At 35.1% G+C, this 18,593-nt stretch overlaps 1 protein-coding gene across 3 annotated transcripts in view; it reads right to left on the minus strand.

The window, feature by feature from the left end:
- Window positions 1–1,485: 1,485 nt before the first annotated feature.
- Window positions 1,486–18,593, minus strand: part of LOC145660589 (thioredoxin-related transmembrane protein 1-like) — a 46,257-nt gene continuing 29,149 nt past the window's right edge. For all 3 annotated transcript variants that reach the window (XM_081725837.1, XM_081725836.1, XM_081725839.1), the window contains exons 5-6: window positions 14,358–14,486; window positions 1,486–2,658 (exon numbers count right to left, since the gene is read on the minus strand). In XM_081725837.1, coding sequence (XP_081581963.1) covers window positions 2,515–2,658; window positions 14,358–14,486 — 273 coding nt within the window. In that variant the 3' untranslated portion in view covers window positions 1,486–2,514. The remainder of the gene's footprint in view (window positions 2,659–14,357; window positions 14,487–18,593) is intronic.

Consider the following 18,593-nt stretch of genomic DNA (forward strand, 5'->3'; position numbering starts at 1 on the left):
CTTCTAACAGATTTTCCGACCATGTCGTTACTTTCTTGAACAGCTGCGCTGAATTTACTCTTTTCCCTCTTAATCATATTTTTATCAATAACAAGGTTTTTGCGCTCCGTTTAAATATCTCCTGCATCTTGAATTGCTGCACTAGCGATTAGTGAAACTGCCCAAAGAAGAAATAACTGTGTTTCCATGCCATACCCTAGCAGTAGAGTGAATGGTGCATTTGGTGACGCAAGCTTCTCAATCCATGTATTGGCCAGCAAGTCGCGATGGATTCATACGCTGTGTCTTGATTTCTAGCAAGGAAATGCCAACATTCGGATCGAAAAAATGACCATGCCATCTAGAAAAGTAAAGCAAGTATGTGAGGACGCAAGCAAGTAAGGCCATGGCAGAAAATTAGACAGGGTGGAACTCGAAGTGCAGTCACCTCCTCATGGTGAGTTCTGCGTTAAATGATCGAGAATGTTGATAATGAATTGCATTACAGCAAAAGATAAATAAATACATAAATAAATAAGTAAATAAACTACTCTTAGGCTAAACAAAATAAATAAACTTTTTGTACATACAAATAAAAAACGCAATCTTCTTGCCTTAAGCGATGAAATTTGGCCAATTTAAGCGAAGAACTGCACATAAGTGGGCTTTGGAAAGATGCATGCATTAGGTATAGTTCAAGCTGCCCCTAAGACTGAATCTACAAACGACGAGAATATATGTATTTTACATAGCCAAAAACGTGAAATATTGTGCCGTGTAGTGCGGGTTGCATACATTTTTCATAAAACCTCGATGCGGCACATGAAGTCGTTGACTAAAAATTCTGAAAAAAAAAAAAAAATGGCACACTTTGCCCATTAAAAGACACCCTATAACCGCTTCGCCGAACAGATTTTCGAAAAAAGTTAAAATTCGGCCCACTCTAATATATATATATATATATATATATATATATATATATATATATATATATATATATATATATATATATATATAATGTTGTTATTCCAACTTCTACCTACAGTGTCCATATCAAATTTATTTGTGTTCATGTCCTTTGTCGGCAACGAAGCTTCTGTAAGACGAGACCTACAATTTAACGGACCTGAACCCCTGTACTCTTCTACCTGAAATCAAGCTGGAAATTTCGTGCATCAAAGGTATACACTCACTGGCCACTAGACCAGTGGGAAGGGCTGTTCGTGTCTGAGTGGATTCCTTTATTCAAATGAAAATGGCCTCATATGCGTCTTTCTACGAACTATGAAGACTTTCTGATGACTTCCAGTGCTCCACGATTAAGGGTTTCTTTTAATGGATCGTAACAGAAGAGAGAAGAGTAGGGTGAGCACCTTTTGAGTTTGTTGTTAATATTTAGACTATTCCCTTTTTTATTTTAACTTCCAGTACCTTAGGCCAATCAAACTGAACTTCAAAAGTGCTTACAAAAAACTGGAATTTAATAACAGAAACGTAACACTGAAATTTCTTTTTATGTACCGTGTTTTCAAATTTTATTAATTAGCGCAAATAATAAACAAAAAATATTTCACAAGACATTCTTCGTACAACCATTTTACTATTTTTTAAAAACAGTTAATGGAATATCACAATATTTACTCATATATTATTTCCCAATTATAAACTTACAATTTTATACTTTTATTAAATGTCCCGTTTAATTATTCATTGCAAATTCATCAATGGAATGATTATACAAATATATGTATTATCAAGAACACTAACAAGTATTTTAATTCGAATATGTCACCGTTTGTAGTAATCTCTTTCCTACACTTTTCTTTTGCTGTTTACGCGACACACTGACACTCTTAGTACCGGGAAGCTGCACAATATGGCATATCACATACCGTAACCAATAAAATAAGAACATTTTTCTCTTTTAAAAAAATATTACAATATCTTGGAAACCTGGAATTGTATAACAAAACATAATTAAAAAAATGAAATAGAAATTAGTGCACACCAAAGTTTCGTACAAAAGAAACTAACACATGTAACATAAATATCTTGTCAATAAGCCAGTTTCATGAGTTAGTTCATTAATTTGATTAGAAATGACTTCATCTTGCACAATAATTTCAGAATCGAGCACTTCATACGTACACACTCCAAGTAATCACAGGCACTTTTGGGAAAAGCATCTCTTTCTAACTGGCCCAACGAACATCTTTTAATTCTGCAGCTACTATTTATTGTTTATACGAGCAATCACATGGTTATGTTCGCTTAAACCTAAGAAATCCCAACAGCAATAGTAACTCAATAATGTCTCATATACACTTCTATTTATTCTCCTTTCATGTAACTAAAAAAGATCAATGCAGTGGAATTACTATACTGTCGCCAGTGTAAGATGTTAAGCCACACTTAAGATTTTGTTTTCCACATTCAACAAAGTCTTCTTGTCACGTGGTAGTCTACTACAACTACCGAACAACTACAGCAAGAGCAGAATGTCCTGGTGTTACAGTAAAAATGGTTCACAACTTTTTAGTCAACTTTCCTTGTCCGCCTCTTCCTAACATTTGGACTTTCACTGGTAGCTTCAGCATCAGAGCCGCTGATTGGTGTACTCTCCCCTCCTTCCTCATCCACTAAGTCATCTTTCGACAAATCAACCAAATCATCTTCCTCCTGTAAACATTTATTTAATGAATGTGTGTATACAGAATTAATGAATGTGTGATACAGAATTAAGGCACATAATATTACTATGCTAGCACAGAAAAGTTTTTTTTTTTCCTCGTTAAACATGCTTGAATACATTGAATGAAATATAGGAATGATTTAGATTTGAATTTGGTAAGGACAAGACTGACTTTTAAAACTTAGTGGCACTTCATTTCGTTTTTAACTTTCACTGAAATCCACAACGAAATGTAGCAGAAGAATCATTTATATGTAAGGTGAGCGCTGGCAATCCTATTATTTCAACTTCATATTTTTTATATTTATTTATAAATATTTCTGGCCATTAGCGACATCTATGGCCTTAAACGCATCACAATGAGGGACGACGTCCCTCGGTGAGCACACGCTGTCCGGGGAAGGAAGAAAAAAATGGGGAAAGAAGTGGACTGAGACCTGTATGTTACGAGGTACCATCTCAGAATCTGCTAGGTTATGAATGAGAAAACCCAGGAAAAATCTTACACAGGATGGCTTTACAGGAGGACCTGTAAAAGCTCTTACACCTTTTCAACAGACGGTCACCATCGGGAATCAAACCAGAGATCGCTAACATCAAAGACGTCTTTCAACTTCAAACGTAAATATTTTTCTTAACCTACAAATACACTTGTTTACTTTTTCGATATTGATTGGAGTAACATTTAAATAAAACGAGAAACTGCTACAACATACCCATGTAAACTTCGTATGTTCGAAGACTAACTTTGACCAAATGCAAATTTTCAATTTCTGTTGAAATATAAATATGGCAATTATGGGTAAAATATGCAGTTGATAATTATCTATTGTAAGTTTATGAATATACATTCTTCTATTTATGATAATTGTAACATCACGAAGGACTATGTCCTGACTCACAGGATTTGAACAGTACCTATGACGTATGAACGATTACAATTTCAGATGGAAGGAGAATGCGGAGCCCAGCATCATCTTTGAATAATTGTGTGGAGTAATATCGCAAGAGGGCTGTCTACACAAGCTGCGGTGGTGGAGATGGACATAGATAAAGGAGTGTCTGCTCGCACACTCTGGCCACCATTGAGGATGACTATTTACATTGACCGGCCTTACCAGTATGGCTAGTCCGTAGAGTATTCACAGCAGACTTCAGAAAAAATAACCTGAACTGTCACTTCTGCAGCCTAGCTTCTACACTTATGCCCTTAGGAACTAATTTGGCTTCCCTCGCGAGTGGAAGCCTACCGTCGTATGCAGTGACAGAAACCGAGCGTTATAAGGTCAACTTACCTTCCCCTTGAAGAACATAGCCTCAATTGCCGAATCCCACGGTTTGACCACAGTTCGGCAGAGTCCAAGTCAAACCTAGAATCTGCGTTAATCCTGCCTCCGCCTACTTACTTGTTCCACATGGGCCAAGAGATACCGGAAGGCTTCCTTCTCTCGGTAGGAATGAAAGGGTATAAGACCCTGCCTACCTCATTTTACGAAAGAGATACACCGTACATTACCAGTACCAATGGGTGATGTAGTCCATATGCACCAGACAGATCTCTCATTTGAGAGGCACCAATCGCTCTCACCCATAACAACCTGCCTCACTGTCCACGAAGAGACAATGGTAAAGTACCACGCACATTCTTGTGACCAAAGGTCCGTGTCACTGACCCATTTAGAACGCTGGCAACCTCTTCTGACTTCTTGCCTTCTCCAGTAGGGGGCCCCATCACCACCACCACCACCTATGTCCATCGCTTGTCGACTCGGACTCAAAGGAAGAGAATGAACAAAGAGGAAGGATTTCTCTCAAGTTCAGGATATACCAGTTTCTTGGAAGCACTCGACAGGGTGCCCAGCGTATATGGGCTTGAACCCCCCCCCCTTTCTCAGCATGGGTTTGGGACTGGCCATGAGAGTGGGGTATAGTGAAGGTGGACAAGAACAGGAAACATGTGGACAACCTTCATTACGCCTTATCGACATCAAGGAACGCAATATAAACACAGGCTTCGAAGGAGACCACTGTCTCTAACCTAACCAATAAGCTCATCGAAATGTGTGGGACATTCAGTAATTAGTCAGCATCCAACCACGTAGTATTGGACTGGACCACGCTGTTTTGTGAACTTACAAACAAGCAGAGTGGTAGGCAATTACCCAGAAACACATACAACGGCTATCTGTTCGATATACAGAAGCTCTGATTGCAGCACAAGGACGTTTAACTCTATACTTATCTGTTGTAGTTTTGGATGAATTATTTCTCTAATCATATAACGACTTTGTCCAAGCATAAGATTATCAGGCACATTGTTATTTATTATTTACTGTTTTTAAAGTAGGTACAGCAACCTAGATTACCAACTGCGCCAGATAACCGCCTACCCGTAAAAGTAATACAATTAACTTCGTTTACTGCTTTCAAACGACTGAATTAACTTAAATTTCGAAATGTTAGAAGTGAAAGCCTATAAGTTATAGTTTTTGTATTTCTGATACTAGTTTTTCTGGAAAAGTCTGGAAGAACAACTCGCCTGGTCACAAATTTTATATTTTTTCAGGCTTAACAGTGAGGAATACTTCCTCACTAAGTTTTTTTTTTTTTTTTTTTTTTTTTTTTTAATAAAGAATATAAATACCAAATGGTTACTTGTCTTAAAAACTATCACTATCACAAGAAAGACAAGCTGCACTCCTACAGAATTTTCCATTATAAACACTATGGAATTTATTGGCAATAACAGTGTTAAACTCTACGTATTCGTTGATGCAAATGAAAATTATTCCTATAATATTCTGCAGACAAAAAAGTAGTAATTATTATTACCCATGCCGTGAATTGTGAAACTGAGCGCAGTAAATTTTGTACTTTCAAACAAATTCAAATATTTTAATGAAAATCAGATTTTATGATAGTAACCTAAGAACATCATCTTACAGTTGGGGAGCTCCTTGTTTCTGACTTACCTAATCCAAAACAATAAAATTTTCAAATAAAACACGCTAGATTTCACAAAACAAGGAGTAATTTTACGATCATCTTACGATGAATTCACGCACTCACTTCTGGCAATTTGCGCTGAATTTCACAGAATTTTTTTTAGTTTTGATATTCGGAATTCCGTTGGCATGCCCGGTTTGTGAACATTAGGAATATGTCAAAGGGAATTAGAAGAGTGGTGACTCCTCAACCAGTTACATCAAGTGAAGTACTGAAATGATATTCGAAAATCGTTCACTGATACTTCGCATGAGGAAAGATCTAAATATTAGGAAGAATATGGTACGCACAACCATTATTTAAGATTTGAAGAAATGGAAAATTTGTTTCCATGTATTGATAAACAAGAAAAGTGAGGAAGAAACATTTTGTGTAACAAGTTTAGATCACAATCACTGACATAGACCTAGACTTCTTTGAAAAACAGTACCTACAAATCGGTGCATTTTGCCTAAGATCCTGCTACAAAACGTCAATCGAATGCGTGGGTGCGGAAAAATTTTATCAGTCGAACAAATGTTCGAAGCGAATTTGTCCAGAGAAAAATGTAACCACCAATGTAATCTATGAACAAATAACTGTAACTGTATCAACGAATTCGATGTGTGAGATTTCAGCAAACTGCATTGTTTCTGTTACAAGATAAAGTACCTAAACATGTGACAATCATCGTGACAGAAACATATTAATCAACCCTGTTATTCTCCATGTTCCAGTGTGCCTGAAGACTGTTTTTCGTTTTTAAACTTGAAAATTTATCGTAAGGGACAACATTTCGCATCCTATTTCCAGAATCGAAAGAATGTGACAAATGAGTTCAACAACATAGCAAATGATTTCTACAAGATCATCCGAAAATTATACGGCCAAGCCACTAGTGAAAGAAAAGAAAAAAAAAGTAGCGTATCGTGAAAATGACGTTTTGCCGAGAATATCTTTTCTTTATATATTAGAAATGCTCGAAGGTTTCAGCAGGAGATAACAGTAGTGATTTTCAATACATATTTTTGTTCAATAATAACGTAAAATAATTAAATTAGAAACAAAAGACTTAAATATGGGCTAATTCTCTTTCACTGTCAACACTGTTACAAAAGAATTTCATATAGGGAAAATGATATGACTCAGCATTGAACCTTGGAACTCCATTCCAAAGAGATTATCGTGGATTCAGACCTACACGAAACTTATTATCAGGTTATTTTGTGTCATAAAACTATTATAAATATTAGCTACATCATTACATATTTGTATCTGAACATTACTTCATAAATTCATGAAACAATCCATGAACATTTTTTATCGAAATACGTGAACAGCGAACTTTTTTAACTGTCTTGTATAAACAAGCAAATTGAAGAGCTCCTTTCCAAATACCACTTAAGTCATATTTTTAAAATTTACAGGAAACACCAAAAACTTCAATGACTAAGGTGGACTTTGCAAAAAAAAAAACGTAGTTTTTGAGCCATTACACCAGTGAGACTTGAGTGAGTTTTGCAGTTTATTCAAGATTAATATGTGCAACTCATCCACAATATCATAATAACATAAAAAGTTTAAAATTGAGAAAAACTGACTTAAGTGGTATTTGGAAAGGAGCTCCTCAATTAGCCATCATATTAAGAAAAGAAAAAAAAAGAATCCAGCAGTAACATAATAAGATGGAATTAATGAAACCAAGGATTAGAGGTTCGAGTCCACTATAGGAAAAATATTTTTTTATAAGTGAAGTTATGAAATAAAAAAAAAAAAAGTTGAGGAGAAACTTCAAATAGTTCTGAAGAGAACAACATTGAAATAGTGACACAGTGTCGTCATATATATCAAGGGACAACTTGCTTCATGTAAGAAGTATGCTTTGGACGAAAGAACAGTTGTCTGTCTTTGCCAGAAACTGAAATATAGGCAAGAAAAAGTAAAGAAATGCTGACTTTTGAATGCTCTTCTCATCCTCTGAGAAAACTTGTTCCTTCATTGAAGTGCAATTGCAGCAATTGTGAAAGCTTTCGACTGGAAGTGTAACATTATTTTTACACAAGCCAGAAAAGTTTCAAATTAGCGTTTCACAGAAAAATTGTCCAAAGAGATAACTCTCTCTCTCTCTTTTTCTTTCTTTCTTTCTTTCTTTCTTTCTTTCTTTCTTTCTCTCTCTCTCTCTCTCTCTCTCTCTTTCTCTCTCTCTCTCTCTCTCTCTCTCTATATATATATATATATATATATATATATATATATATATATATATATATATAAGCTGAATCTGCGCTCTTTACACAACGCATCGTTTACATACGAGAATGAATCTCCTTGTCATTCCTCATAGCATCTACTGGTATCCCTTTACAGACACAAGTGTAAGACGTCTTGATAAAAATCGGCAATGGGTATCTTAAAGGAGAGATTTTTTCGATTATTTTATCAATATCTCGCACCATTTGCAACATATGAGCCTACTTCCGGCTAGAATTTTTAATTCATGTATGATCAGTGTTTTCTGCTTGCATGCAGTATGTAATAAGCAAATACACACAATTAATTATTACAATGTCAGTGATATATTGTGTTCATTAGGCAAAACACTCCAAACAATGAAGATTCATTCGAGACTTGAGAGATGGTTATCCTTCGTTTTTCATTATCATTTCACCATGAAACAAACGCCTGTATACAAATCTGTGGTGTTGGAAGATACACCGACAATACAAACTATTTCACTAAGTACTAATAATTAAGAAGAAAATTTTAGGTATGATTTTTATCTTCGCCATGTTTTCAAAAATCTGGAAAAATGGAGTTGTTACTGATGAGAAGCAAAGATCAAAATTTCACAAAATAAACTTTTGGCGAGAACAGATAGGGATATATATTTTGGATACACCATTTTCAGTAGACAAGACGAGAAACGTTAAGTCTTGTCTCGTGTTGTCCCATTTCTTGTGGATCGCTACAGTTGCAAATTATTTTCTAATTTGCATTTAACAAAAAAATTTTTTTTTCACGTCGTTATTAATAATAGACTAATTCCAAAATACTTCATTAACAGAATTTCTGAACTAAGATGTCTAATATGGCCGCGTTATTCATATGGAAAGGATATCTGGAGTTTTAGCTGAGAAATCTTTAAACAAACAAACAAACAAAAATTGGTTTACCGAGAAATAGGGCCTAGCCACAGTCAAGCATAGTTGTTTGGATACGACATATTATAATTGTTACCAAATATGTTGTAATTTACTCAGGACTTTTTGTTTCGGCGGTGATAATTCCTACATCATATCATCATCATCATCATAGATATCATGTCATTATTGGCAGATCATTTGTCGCAGCCGAGAAGCTTTTATACACCACGGTCTTCAAGTAATGTCTTCGTCTTCACATTTTTCGTGTTTTAATGCCGTCCATCATATGATTAATTCAAATGATTTATATATATATATTTGCAAAAAAGAAATCAAACCTATTTATACACAAAGGCTTATATTAGTTTGAAGCTTTATTGCCTTGTAATAATAATAATAATAATAATAATAAAAAAAGTTTTATTTCCGGTCGAAGGTTTTTACAATGCGCGTCAAAGAAGAAACGACGTTTTTCACGAAATAAGAAATGCATTGAAGAGTCTAGATTTCGTAACGGAGAATTATTTACGTTTCCCGTTTCAACTACTGATGAAAGCTAACAGCTATTGTTCCTCACAAGCTGTATTATCTCATGAAACAAGGTGTTTCTTCGTGTGTATGATGTTACTGTATCACCATTTCAATTTTTTTTATTATTATTATTTGTCGACAGTGTTGCTATCAGCCGTTACTTTTTTCCTTATTTCATAATTTCACTAAGAAAGAAAAAAAAGCACTTCTTCCTCTGATCCTTACCTTTATCAGTTCTTCTATTATTTTATTACTGGGCTGTCTGTCGGCTGCTATTAGAACTCATTTGCAGGGTTACATAAGAATACTATTAAAGAAGTTTGCTGCTCGCGTATTTCGACTGAATATTTCCCCTGTTTGCAAATGTTTAGATACAAATATTGGGATTCCACGGCTAATGGTTATAATAATTTCACGACAGAAAAGACTGGATAAGATTCGATAAAATGTTTCATGCGTTAGTCTAAATCCATGATACCCGTGCTCTTCAGAGTGAAGTGTCAAGGTACAGCGATTAGGAGTACGCATTCACTCTAAATTCTCTTGTAACAGTGTTGACTGTGGAATAAAGTTAGCCTATATTCATGTCTTTTGCTTGTAATTTAATAATTTTATGCTAATACTAAAGAAAATATTGAAAATAAATGTGTCAGTACTGTTTTCTACAACTGAAACCTTCAAACATTTCGAATATATGAAGATCTAAATTTGATTTGATTTTCATTTTAGCGTCCGTTTTAGCAGGAAGGCTATATGAGACGTGGTCCTATAGCTTAACGTGGAATCCGAATCACAGGAGTTCCCATCGAGAAGCGAATCCGGGTCTCCCACGCCAAAGGCGCATGTGTTAACTGCTTAGCTACAATGGAGCTCCGAATACATACAAAACTTTTTGATGAAACATCATTTACAGGATACACGACACTTCTATTGCACATAAAATGGTACATAAATATAGGAGACACATCTGATGAAGATTAAGACTAGGGCAGAGTCAATAAATTTTTAATTAGATTATTTTATTCTCCTAGTTCTAAAGCATATTAGACCCATTGCCTGTATGGTCTATTTTCGTTTAAAAAGAAGAAAGCTGATTTTCTTTCAGCGTTTTGTGAATATTGGTACCGAGACAAACAAATGATAAAATGTATTATATACAAAGTTTCCAAAGAAAGAAGGGATAATATGATCAATTTCTAGGCGAGCGAGTTTTGTGCAATTGGAAACTCTTATTTATAATTTATGTTCAGTGTATCTATTACTTAGGAAGGAAAAGTAAATTTTCTAGACGAAAAAAAATGCCAATTTTCAGATTTAGTTTTTTCAGCAACTTATTCAAGAAGTTTACCATGTATGGGTGAAATTAGTGTTTCTCAAGGGATTTTGCTATGGAAATCTAACACATCTACCAAGTAAGCAAAGGTGAATAATAGGCATTCTTACTTTGAATCAAGAGATACTGGATTCGAATTCAAGGACCAGTAATCCTTAACTGAGGTTTATCCTAAGTTATCTCTGAGTTCCATTAGGTAATATTAACAGTATCATTAATACAGAAGGTTGTTTCAGGTTTATGGCAATGAAGTTGGCGACCTTACAAACTTAAGAAATACCACAACACACCATTGGTTGTATTCGATATGCGAGCTCATCGCTTTGATCTCAGTTTCCACCGAAAGAGACTGCGTTGAAGTTTGATCAAGTCTCTTCCATTCCACAACAACGGTCAACCGCCAAATGCTCGTTTCACTATCAGGAACTTACAAAATCCACAGGAAACACAGCGATTTCACAGGAATGTATGTAAAAGGATGAGAAATGTGAATCTGCGTTGAATATAGAAAAATAGAAATAAAAGTGTAAGAAGAAAGATAAAATACACTGCATTAAAATGGTGTAAAAAGTAATATAATTGTAACGGCATATTATGAATATGCAGCCTCAGGTCGGTAACTGCGCTTTCAGTAATCCAGTTTTCAAACAAACTTATTTTTTGCTCCCGCCTACTGTGTTCATTACATCTGCCGTCCAAGGTACAATCAATGAGGATGAAGTATGACTCAGTACGTCAGCTCAAAGGATAGGGTACATGCTTCAACATTGGGAATTGCATCTTTCGTTGTATTTCTTTTTTGCTGAGTAAAGAACGAAAAGAGATTTATGACGAATAAGAAAGAGTATTTGCCTTGTGAAAGGTAAACCGTTTTACTTTTCCTTTCTTACTTATGGTTGAAAATTAATGGGGGAGAAACAATAAATTTAATCAATACAATCGTTTACTGTTGTGAGTTCGCCACAATGTGAATTTGACTGTGAAAAGTGTTGTCTACTAATGAACTTGTCGGGGATTGATGAAGTATTCCTATTAACATTACGGATTAGTGAAATTTTAAAATTAAGTTTTGCTCAAACTGAAATAAGAAACAAAAACAAAATCTAAATCTAAATCTTTGCATGGACAGTCCTTAGAACCTGGCAGATTTTTTTCAGTCCACGAGAATAACACTATAAGAGATTGCATGAATTCTCGTTTCACGTGTCATCTGCTCTATGTATTATGTCATCGTTGATTCAACCATATGTTTCTAGAAACCCTGTTTTGATATGAAAACGTGAGATGTGTCGCCACCATATATGGAGGGAGAAGCAGCAAAGTGGCGCCAAAATGTTTGCCTGGTTTTAAATTTTGTCCACTCTGTTTAGGGTAACTATGCCATTATAGAAATAACCACCAACAATTGTAAAGCTGCTTGGAATACTTTCCGCATATTCATTATTCAGTCAGAATGCTTTCTGGTATTACGGGAACAACAGACGATGGCTCTCATCTTATCATATTACAACAGACACACTCATGTATCGTGCAGTCACTACGAACCTACATCTGTCCCTGCAAGATGACGTTCCTACAATTTTTGACTGTTCGTCTTCCTCTCCATGTACGTGAGGAACGAAGCATGTGAATTCTAGCCTTATGTTTCTTTATTAGATGTAAATCTTGCACAATTATAAGTTCTACGGCCATGGTGAATGGTGAAATTGTGTACTGACCTTACTATTGTTATCTGAGACGATGGGTTCACATGTCGCACCAAGAAACCAAGTTTTTTACATCAGGGGGACTCTACGGCTCCGATATCTACAATGCTTAATATTGGAGGACCCAGAAATAGCAGGGGTGCCCATTTCATCGCGATTCAACACAGTGTTGACCTCTTCCTTTGACATATGGAAACCTTTTATTATACTTTGTTTATTTATTTGTCCAAGGGTCGGTAAGGGCAAAAATGTATCTCTTAAAAAAGGCTGTTACTTTCGGAGCCATACGACCATTCACAGGCACAATAGTCGTCCTCCCTGTAAGTCAACACACAGCATTGTCGAACTACCCTATCCGCAATAACTTCTCGGGCGTGTTCACGTGTGCTGCTACCTAGAGATCGAATTCATTACCATAAACCTGGAAATGACCTTTTATATATGTCCCGATCGATGTCCTTTCAAAATCTCTTCCTATGTTTCAGTATTGATGCTGTACAACATGTCATAATAACTGTATCCGTAATTTGATCAATATTGTACACAAGTACGAAAATGAACGAATAAAACTACAACATACGAATGGAAGATTATTCCATGTAGTACATGAGAAAAGTTTAGTTGCATCCTTATCATTAGCAGAACATGAGAATATGCTTAATGTGAGCTGTTGATAAAGAGAACGATTTAATATATATCGTATACTTGTTCAAGAGCAGAAACCCTTCCTCTGGTTTTCATTATTCATTTTCACTGCACTATGCTGGTATGTCCTTAAGGAACACTGTGGTCTAGTCAAAATTTTCTTAGAAACACTGGGTTATAGTTGCTTGGGAGATAATACGACTTAACTATAATGCTTAACTGCATGACTTAGAGATTATCTCCTATTATCTTATCAGTCGTCCGGTTCACCTTACATCCTGATTTCTTATCGGACAAAGAAACTGAATTACCTTTTTCCTTTAACACTTTTAAACTCATTTTTTCTTTCTAATTTAAAGTAAAAATAAAATGTTTAAAAACAGTAATTACGAAATGTTTGATAACAGTTATACAGATAAATGTACACAATACTTTTAACACGAATTTGATATGGTCAGTCACTATCACATACAGATTTATCCAAGACTGCATATTTATTCACTACTTTCTAAAGTCTGTTCACTAGAAGACATGTCACGAAATATCTCATTTAAGTGTGGAATGTGTCTCCAACGGATATCAATGTAGATAAGACTAAGGGAAGACTCTGCTCCCAGCTGTTCAAATTATGCAAAGAACTTCTTTCTTTGTTCAACGCGTGCTTTACCAGTTTAGCTCAGCTATCTTCGTCTAAAGACGATTCAGGAATTTTGAGATTACTGATTTACTGTATTTGTTAAAGACTGAATTGCTGTGGAAATATTACGAAAAAAAATTGTGGACCTTTGAAGGAAGAATGGAAATATAATATATTCTCATGCAATCATTATGTAATAAATTATCAATAATGATATAATAAATTACAAGTTGCTAAGCTCAAATGCATTTCGTATTTTGAATTCCACAGACAACTTCTCACTCTACAGTTATTATCATGAAATTTAGTTTTAATCTTTAACATATAGTCTTTTCAATTGCAAGCACACTCGTGCCAACAAAATATAATGGATATTTGTTTACAATCAGTGACTAACCACTCAGCATTCCTTAAGTACAGTGTATTGCTCATGAATGACATACATTAATGTGAGAGTTCCATCATGTATCATCCGAAATAGAATATCACAGCTTGATTTATTATTCGTCCTTTAATGATTAATCTTTACTCAGAAAGGTCTTACAAATTTATTAATTAACATTTGCTTTTAACTACTAACAAGACAATCTTTTAAAAATGCTAATGCTAATTCCCGAAAAAGAGAACTCAATAATAAATCATTTATTTCTTTCCTTCTTCCGAAAGTAACTACTGCTAGTTTACACCAAAACTTCAAAAGACTTACCCCTTCTTCTTCCTGCTCAACGTTATCTGTATCTCCATCCCCTTTGTGCCCTTCTTCTTTTCTAGTTTGTATAGTTGCCTTTGGCAATGGTTTTGGCGGGTAAATGAAGTCAATAATGCATACTAATACCTGCGAAAACAGAAACAATTATTTCCTATGGTTAGCTTAAATTGAAGTATTACTAATTCTTTATAAATATACGTTAGCAAAAACCATAAATCATGGTTCCATGTGAATCAAATTTCACGCACACACACAGTCCTACACCATGAAGAGAATGCACAAGGAATGTCAAAAGGCTAGTTCATCGTAACACGTTTATGACCTGTATGCTAAGGAGACAGATGATTAATAACAAATATGGAATACTTGTTGGAATGATAATGTGGGAGAACCTCGAGGAAACCCACGGACACAATGTTCTCCACCACTAACTCATATGTACTGCGATACTTTGGTACATTTTACCACTAGAGTAGAACGCTCTACCAAAGAAGTGCCAAAAGATCATCTCAGCACGCCGTATATCAACATCCAACTTCAATGCAGACGAACTATCTTACATCAAAGACGTTCGCAGAGAACGTCATTATTGGAAATGGCGTCCAATGCTACTTTCAACTTGTGGGTAGTCGGTAAAGATTTGTTATGCGAACGAAATTGCAAATCAGACTAGACGCCGTTCAATCGAGTCACACGTGAGTCAAATAGGATTCAGGTTTGCTGGTAATATAGTACAAAGGGGAAGGAGGAGACGACGCACGGCGTGAAGATCATGTTGGGTAACCTGTTCCATCAAGGAAATGTCTTTTTTCAACGCACTCAGTTTCCTCAAGCTACACTCAGCGCTACTGCATCCACAGTACAGCGCTGTTGATAATCGCATGCAGAGACTTCTACCAATAACCTATGCGAGTATAAGTTCTTTCCACGTTATTTTCTACTGTGCGTTTATGTTCCACTTTTATTACTATAATACTAACAAAATACATAAGCTAATGCTTAACTGTAACTGGCTCTATACCAGAATGAATTATAGGTGCGCAGCGTTCTTGAAATACTGGTCATAATTTGGGCATGTACAGGAAAATATGGGGAAAATGGAAAGAACACTTGTTTCCATTATCACTATTCTTATTCTTATTATTATTATTAGAGAAAAAGTTCACATCAGCAGGTGCGAAAATACTATAGAAAGTGGACGAATAGTGCCATGGAGATTTTTTAAAAATCATTATTAACTTTCTCAATGTTAAATTGCCCTTCGAAAGTATTCAAAATAAAATAGGAGAGATTTCGTCCACCAATGATATTAGGTGTTATGCCAACAATATGTAATATCGGAAAGGTTACCAAGGCGCATAACTTAGCAGAGGAACTAGACAATGCATGTTCCATTGGTAGAGGATAAGCAGTTCTACCAATGCCCTTTTCAGACGGAAGATCATTAATATCCGCCAAGTTCAGAATTAGACAGCAGACGGCAAAAAATATCATATGTCTTTAATAACTGTTAAGGATGAAAATAACTGGAAACTCGCCACCTTAACGCATTCCAATACTTAAAAAATCGAACGATTAAGTAACGTATAATACTAACATGGTACTGTTGTTATAAAGGGTAAAGTTTCTCCGAAGGCGAGGAACGGAAATCAGAGAATCTTTAGTTATTAAGTGAATTATATGAAAAAATGGAACATTGGGTGCCATATTCTTGCAGACCGCTAAACTTGTAGAAGGAAGTAGAAAGGATAAATACTAGCATATTACCAAACCAATGAACAAAAGATAAAATGGCCAGACGGGGGGGTGGCGGTTGCAGCAAAAACCACAGAGTAATATTCACAGCATGAACAGATGGAACAGTTAGACTAGCTATCATTCTGATTAACGAAAAGGACGAAATAAAAACTTCCAGTAAAGGTAAAGTAAGTGGATAATTTCAGTTAAAAAAAAAAATCTTAAAAGCAAGAATACGTGCCCACGTCATGCTGCAAAATTTTAAAAACTAGGAAATATACGAACATACCGAAGAAGTATTATTTAAAATACTTTAAAAGAACAATGTAATTGGCACAGAAAAATGCAATGCAGTAGTGGGCGAAGGAGAGGAAAACATCCTTTGAAATTTCGAGTTAGAAGAAATCTGAAGATTTGGGGAACACAATTATGAAGTTTTCGAGGAACCAAAATCTTGTAACGAATACCCATTTTCAGCAACCCAAATGGCGGAGAAATACATCTGAATATGCTAAACATAACAGGCTTTGTCTCAGTCCGACAAAACTACGCAAGTTGTGTAAAATAAGGGAAACCTATCCAGTAGAAATGGCGAATTAGACTATAACCTAAAGTAATGGGAAGAAAACAAAAAGTTTCAAATTACTATTGAACATAAAACATTGGGAAGTGAGCTTTATTTACCTTCTTTAATGAATAAAATTGGATAATATGCTAAGGAAATACTTATTACTCACTAATACTGCTATAACGCGATAGTTACATCATCAATACTTCAATACATCCAGCATCCATTTACAGGATGAAATTTAGAATGAAGTACCAATGATTTTCTTGATTAATGTATCATCAAAATAGACGAAGTTTTGTCTTAATAAAAGATTTAAGAAAATTATAAGATACAGTTCGCTTTAGTTCTATACGAAATCATATTTGCACTTCCTACAACACTTCAAAACTTTCATGTTAACACGGATGAATTTTACTAATATTTTGTAAAAAACACTTTACTGTCTGTTCAAGAATAACCAATGAAGCACACAATACGGGTAACTTTTATGAGCACAACGAAGCTAACGAAATCACTGAATACAAAATCACAAACGTACCACAACTTGATTTCTAAAACAGGATACTAATATAATATGTTAGTTATTAAATTATTAAATTTTATCTCTCTCTCTCTCTTTTTTTTCCTTTCTCTTGTGAGTTCCCTCGTGGCTAACGATTAGCGCACGTGCCTTTGACGTGGGAGACCCGGGTTCGATTCCCGGCAGGAGCCCATGTGGTTCGGATTCCATGTTAATCAGTAGGTCCACGTCTCTCATAGCCTCGCTGCTGAAAGGGACGTTAAACTAAAATCAACTCTTTTCTCTCGTGTGACAAAACTAATCGACGAGATCTCTGGTGCAAAAATATGAGACATAAAAAATATTTAGTTTTGTAAAAAGATACTTCGTCTATCCAACTGGTGTAGTAATCAAGAGTGTCATCGCAACCTAATTCTAGCTTTTACCCTATAAGTGGATACCCAGACGTAGCCGAAATATTGGTGATTTAACATATCCAGTTAGATGTACATGAAAAGTAACATGAAAGAACACGAAAAATAAAATACTACCAGTTAACTAGAATTTTATTTTTCAAGGATATAATAAATGGGCGACTGCACAAAGACTAGAACAACCAATTACCAGCCAATAGAAACATCTTTCCAAATGAAATCTTTAATTTAATGTCCCACTGGTAAGCCCTACAACAGTGGTTTTCAACCTAATTCCTATCACAACCCCCATTTTACCAGATCCTCTTGCCAGCGATCCCTTATAATTTCTGGTTTGTTGCAAGCTTGTGTGGGATTTTTAATATATCTATTGTGGAAATCTCCATCTATTTCTATAATAGTAGAATCTATTTCTTGTATATAGTGGATACAGTAACTCCCCTAAAAAGCGAATGCATTAAACCCAAATTTGGTCAGTTCATGCATATTACAAACATCGAATTCGATCTATTATACGGTTTCAAAATGGACAGTGTTTGAAAATTTTAAAACTTTATAAATCCTTTAATTTTGGGTCATTTGATACAAAGATTGTGATTAATTTTTTATCAATTTTAAAAGGTTGGATGAATTCACGTACTTGCCTCCTAAGCGCTTTCAATGTCAAATAAGAAAGAACACTGGGAAAGTACATCTATATATCGCTCTTATATTAATCCTTCATCTTCCTGTTGATTAGATTAAAACGAAACATTGACGTGATTATAATTATTTTCTTCAATCGTGTTTCTCAGTACACGCCTAATTTAAGAATTGGCTTAAAATATATATTTATCAAAATATCATCACCAGAGCAGAATAATTAAAAAAAAAGTTTGAAATAATGTATAACGAATTTTGTTCGCGCTAAATCAAATTCGCTGTGACGGTATTCAACTGTAATTTGGAATAAAAAGCAATGCGACTACCTTTCCTGTTTTCGTAGTACGTAC

The sequence above is a fragment of the Thermobia domestica genome, chromosome 9 (genome assembly GCF_964235325.1).
Source record: "Thermobia domestica chromosome 9, izTheDome1.hap1.1, whole genome shotgun sequence".
Lineage (NCBI taxonomy): Eukaryota > Metazoa > Arthropoda > Insecta > Zygentoma > Lepismatidae > Thermobia > Thermobia domestica.